The 5,975-nt window shown below is 42.5% G+C and overlaps 1 protein-coding gene across 1 annotated transcript; it reads right to left on the bottom strand.

Annotated features, from left to right (window-relative positions):
* Window positions 1-656: 656 nt before the first annotated feature.
* LOC104123202 (ferritin light chain) lies at window positions 657-5,975 on the bottom strand (the record flags this gene model as incomplete). Its single annotated transcript, XM_009635429.2, has 3 exons — window positions 657-2,077; window positions 3,385-3,531; window positions 5,934-5,975. Coding segments are annotated over 3 exons (693 nt in total), but the record flags the coding sequence as incomplete, so codon positions are not given.

The following is a 5,975-nucleotide window of genomic DNA, read 5'->3' as shown; positions in this document are numbered from 1 at the left end:
TAGGAGATGAATGGAAGGAACTTGGCCACCTCTGAACTTTAACCAGGCTGGTTAAGTAAAGGCCAACATACGTTGGTGCTAATAGCCCCCCAAATTGAACACCACCCTAATTGAAATGCAAAACTAATGAGTAGCCACTCTTTATGATGCAATTCTAGTTAAATGCATTTTCACTAGATTTTATTCCTCTACTGAAGAGCAAGACAGGGAATACAAGAAATAGCAGTAGTACCGTATTATGATTTAACTTGGCAGGCAGCTAAACCCCACACAGCCGTTCTCTCACTCCCCTGCAGCAGGATGGGGGAAGAGAATAATTAAAAAAAAGTAAAACTCGTGAGTTGAGATAAAGACAATTTAATAGGACAGAAAAGAAAGGAAAAATAATAATGATAAAAATATGCAAAATAAATGATGCACAATGCAATTGCTCACCACCCAGCCAGCTTTTCCCTTAGTTTATATACTTAGCATGACATCACGTAGTATAGAATATTACTTGGGTCAATTGGCATCAGCTGTCCCAGCCATGGGACCTCTTGTGCACCCCCAGCCTGGGTGGGGTGAGAAGCAGAAAAGGCCTTGACTCTGTGCAAGTGCTGCTCAGCAGTAACAAAAACATCTGTGTTATCCACGTTATTCTCATCCTAAATCCAAAACACAGCACTATACCAGCTACTAGAAAGAAAATTAACTCTATCCCAGCCAAAACCAGGACACAAAGTATACCATAATTTAGCTACCTGAAATAGAGGTCTGTATGGTAATTAAGGCAACCATCCTAGGTTAGGTCTGGACAGCTAGCGTCTTCAGTGGCACTTGGAAAATGCACACTAGAACCTGTCAGTATCACATCTAATGAGAATGCCCAATTTATCTCTCATCTGCTTTCTGAGGATGAGAAAAGCCAACTAGACAAATAACTGTGGAGAAAACCAGCACAGTGTCTTATTCCCACTGTTGAGGAAAGGTCTGCATCCTTCATCTTGGAGAAGTATACCACTAGAAATAGCTGGGTGATAAGTAAATGAATTAGGTTACTTATTTAAACTGCTACTATGATAGAAATAAGACAAGAAAACTTTGTTTTAAAACAAGACTTCTTAAAAAGTTCACGTTGATATACTTGTTAGTAATGTAAAATATCAGTAATATAAAATATCTAATATAAAACTAAATCTTTGAATTTTTCTGCCACGTAGAAGTTTCCTTGTACTAAAGTTGTGGGTTTTTTAATAGAAGTTACATATATGTGTTAAAAAATAATTTGCACTAACTAATGCTATTAATCATTTAAGACAGAAAAGAGGCTTAAGAGCTTTTGGCTTCTAGGAATTGCACAGGTAAAAGCGTGACTAATGCCAACAACCTAGGTAACTAGCAACCTGGCTATCATTTAAACAAAATAATGGTAGGCGCTAGATTTTGAGCTGTGGCTCAACGGAGGACAAGGGGACAAGGTATAAAGCAGGAGGAGTGATAACAGCATCATGTCTCCTGAGTTCTGGTCTCGAGGTCACCCTCTGTACAGGTCTGCCTTAGGAGCTGCCCCATAGCTGCAACAGCCACAGCATTAAAGTCCCTCTCTGCCCTGCTTCACTTTTGCCCCTGTCCCATCATTACACTGTGGCAGTGTGGTAGTGCAGTGTATAGTTGCATATATTGGCCCTATCCCATTTCTGTATTGGGAAGATTCTCTCTGGGGTCGCTTCAGACCCTCTGCAGCTCCTGTACACTGCTGGAGCGGCGGGCAGGGGCTGCAGTGCTGACTAGACTCTGGTTCTATGCCCATTTTGAATTCTTTCTGCAACCGGTCCATAAAGTAATCCCCAAGACTATTTCTGCCATCTTGGGAACAGTCAAGCCTGCGAGCATTGGTCAGCAGATCTCCCATCATCTTGATCTTCTGGATTTTGGGCCTGATAAATTGTTTCTTGATAGTGCTTGCGCTATGAGGGTCTGCATTTTCAATACTCAGGGCATAAAGCTCTTCAAAATATCGTATCATAGTTTTCCACTGTACCATTGTTACTTCCAGGGCTTTCATCAGACCGACTGCATACTCACAGTTTGGTTTCTAAAAACAAAGACAGAATTTATTCAGAAGACATTTATTCAGAAACCAGCTCATCTTACTGAGTTCATTGATAGTTTCCTGCAACTTACCTGGCACTCTAAACAAGGTGTGCTAGGATTTTGCAATAACTCCTAGTTTGGAGCATCTGTTGTTTTTTGCAGAGTTAGATGGCTGTAAATCTACAGAAGTGGAAGAACCCAAGCACTTTTTTTTTTCCTCAAAGAACAGAGATTTAGATAGCAGCATCTATGCCTGAGGAGCATTCTTACACCAGAAAGCACTATCACAGAATCATAGAATGGTTTGGGTTGGAAGCGACCTTAAAGATCACCTACTTCCAACCCCCCCACACCATGGGCAGGGACACCTTCCACTAGACCAGGCTGCTCAAAGCCCCATCGAACCTGGCCTTGAACACTTCCAGGGATGGGGCATCCACAGCTTCTCTAGGCAACCTGTTCCAGTGCCTCACCACCCTCACAGCAAAGAATTTCATCCTAATATCTAATCCAAATCTACCCTCCTTCAGTTTAAAACCATTACCCCTCATCCTATCACTAGAATCCCTGCAAAAGAGCCCCCCTTTAAATACTGGAAGGCTGCTATAAGATCTTCCCTGATTCAGACTGAATATTTAGAAATTTTTTTTCAAGACGCTCTTTTTATTTTTACTTTCTACAGCTTAACAACTGCTATGACAAGCCAAAGAGCATTCTTTATCAACTATTTAGAAAATACTAATTTGGTAGAGGAGAATCAGCCCCTTGGTCTTTAACAAATAAGGTGGGGTTTTTCTCCTGATAACTTCGAGTTATTCCTTTCTACCTGTGCAAGCCTGAGTCAGATCTCTAGTTGAAATTCTGTCTTGAGCAGATCAACTACTGCCCCAAGCTGGAGGTTTCTCCTACCTCCTCCCTTACCACCCCTCTTAGGTGCTCATGGCTTCTAGGCTTCTATTTAGTTTCACTTGTGAAGGAGACGAGTGGGCTGTTTCAGCACAATTTAAGGAGACTCATAATCCACTACAGCACACTGGAAATAGCAGTCTCCAGCTGAGTGAAAATAAAAGGGGGCCATATTCTTTTGGGCTAGACAGCAGCCACGTAAGAGTTAGGACTGTATGTCTGACAGTTTCTAGGCATCACAATCAAGAACAAAACCATGCATACTAATATGACAGGAAAATTATATTTGGAAATCTAATAGTGGATGAATGCAGAGATCTGAAGTACAAACAATGTAATGCAAGAACTTAGAGTAATTACTGCAGATTGAAACTGCTTGAAAGCTGGTTGTCTACTACCCACCTGGATGGTTTTAGAACAGTAATGGCCTCCTCTTTCTTGCTGATACTTCATCAAAGCCTCTGCGGCTTTTCTCTCTTCCAGAGCTTGATGCAAGAAGAACTTTGAAACATTTGGTAGAGCAACATGTGACTGATCAAAATATTCACCCTAAGCACACAAAAAACAAGTGTTAAGATTTGCTGGACTTGAGGCTCACTTGCAGCACAACATGGCTTTATCAGAACTTGGGAGACCCTTCCAATGGAAGCTGTTCTACCAGCACAATCACTTTGGAGACCTTAATCCAAATTTCTGCAATAAATGAAGTAAGTAGTTACAGTCTTGAATGAAAAATCTCTATACTTGTAGAACCCCTTCAGTCCTTCAATACTGGACAGTAACTGTAGTACTGATGTTTTCTCTCAGTAGCAGTCAGACATCCTCAGAATATTTTACTTCTGAGTGGTTGAGGGGGTTATGAGTGTTGTGGGGTTTTTGTTTTTTGTTTTTTTTAAACATAGTCCCAGCACAGGGGACATAATATTTATCCCTTCAGGTCAGCATTTAAGTAAAAAATTATCTTTCAAAGGTGTGAGGAAGATGAGGCAAACACCAGAAAGAGAACAAGCACAACTTAGTATCTATTTATCAACTTCATAATGGGTAACATTATTCCAAAATAAAGAATACTGCTACTGAGCTATACTGTATACACCTTTAATATTGTATGTAGCTCATGCCTAGGAATACTTCAGAAGTATTACAGCCCTAAACCCACTACAAGCCTTGTTCCGTTCTGTATGGGAAATTAACAACTTTAACCACTGATCTATGCTAATAGATCTATCAGCTCTTAAGTTAGAAGAATCAGATCCATGATATTGCTGTCCGGTCAAGAGACTGTATTAGAGACAGGTAGTGAAGGAGAGCCACCGGGTTATACTGGTTTCAACATTGGCTCTGCACAGCTCCAATGTTGAGGAGAATGAGAGGCAGCAGCTGGGAACATGCCAAGAACCAAATTGAGGGAGCTACAGTGTCTTGATCTGCTGGTTCCCTAAACATGCCTATGCAATACAGCACAGCTTTTGTCTCTCGGACATAGTCTGGATTGGAGTACTGCGTATCAAGCTGTTGGCTTGTAGCCTGCCTAGGAGGGGTAAGGAACGAGCATGTACACTTCATTAGTTTTTCTGCTTCTTATTGTCTTCCCTGCTTTCATCTATTACCCTGCTTAAATATGAAATACTTGTGTTTCGTCTGTGTTGCTGTTCAGATAAAATGCAGAGAAGTTATATACACAATACAAGTTCATGGTTTTCCCTTGTATTTTTCTGGCCATCTGAGATACCCCAAACCTGTGACACACATACACGTGTGACCATAAATCATTCAAAAGGAAGTAAATACTGGAATGTTTTGTTAAGAACATTCATTGCAATATTTGCATAATCCTTTTCCTGAAGTCATTCATTCATGTTTCTGTTGACAGAAGAGTCAAGATTCAGTGTTTTATAACCAGTTCCTCACTGCAAGCACGCTGTGTGACTTCAAGGAGAGCACAAGTTAACCACGCCTGCTTAACTGTTAAGGTAAATCTTTTATGTCAATCATTAAATAGTTCAGATGTTCACATTTCTAGGTTTGATTTATCCACAGTCAATTTCTAATGGAGCTTTCTCCATCCCACCCAGCTACCAATCACTAGTATTATTTTAATCCACATGCTTAACAAGTAGAAGTGTTACTGCATACTTAAATTTTTATTGGACAAATACTTGACACTAAGCTTGATCAAAGGATCTTGGGGATATACAGAATGTAATTTGTATTGCTTGGCATCAGAAGGGATGGCATTGATCATTTTGAGGTTTTATTTTAATGGCTTTGTTAAAATACGTTGCCTTCATGTTTGATATGTAGCCAGACACAATTTTGGCATGCATGTTACACGGTATCAGAGATAACTTTTTAAATTCATGTCCAACATTCCTGCCCATGGAGCAAAAAGCCCTAAGCCAACAGCAATGCTCACAAACTCTTATTTCACCAGTTAACCACACATGACTACTTGTATAAAGTTTGGGGTAAAAAACCACCAGACTTATACTCCAAAGCTGTTAGCATTCCCTGTTCCTGTCCCTCTTTCCACAGGCATAACTCTCTATGTGAGCTACCCAAAACACAAGTGAGTGCCTGATTCATCACCTGCTTGTTCCAGACCTTCGTTGCTGTTTTTCTAGCCATGCCAGCGGCCACCCCGGGGTACGGGCGCAGGCAGCAGCGCAAACCCGCAGCTGGCTGGCGGCTCCGACAGGAGCGCTGCTGCGCTGCAGGGGGCGGCTGCGAAGAAAGCCCCCAAATCCCCCTGGGTCAAGTAATGGGGCGAGCACTGCTCTTCTGTCCCTGTCCGATTTTGAAACCCTCCTAGACCCTCGACAGCCCCGGCTCCCGGGCCGCCTCCTTACCCCGCTGCCCAGCGGCTGCCCGGTCAGGGCGAGGGGGACCCTCGGCTGCGCCCTCGGCCGCCTCCCGCGGCCTGCCCGCCCCATCCCGGCCCGCCGCCTTACCAGCGCCTGTAGGCAGTAGGCGAGCCCCAGCAGGGCGCCGGT

Source organism: Egretta garzetta, unplaced genomic scaffold, assembly GCF_000687185.1.
Source record: "Egretta garzetta isolate BGI_Z169 unplaced genomic scaffold, ASM68718v1 scaffold133, whole genome shotgun sequence".
Taxonomy (NCBI): domain Eukaryota; kingdom Metazoa; phylum Chordata; class Aves; order Pelecaniformes; family Ardeidae; genus Egretta; species Egretta garzetta.
Note: the sequence above shows the minus strand (reverse complement) of the source record. Positions and strands in the feature narration are given on the sequence as shown.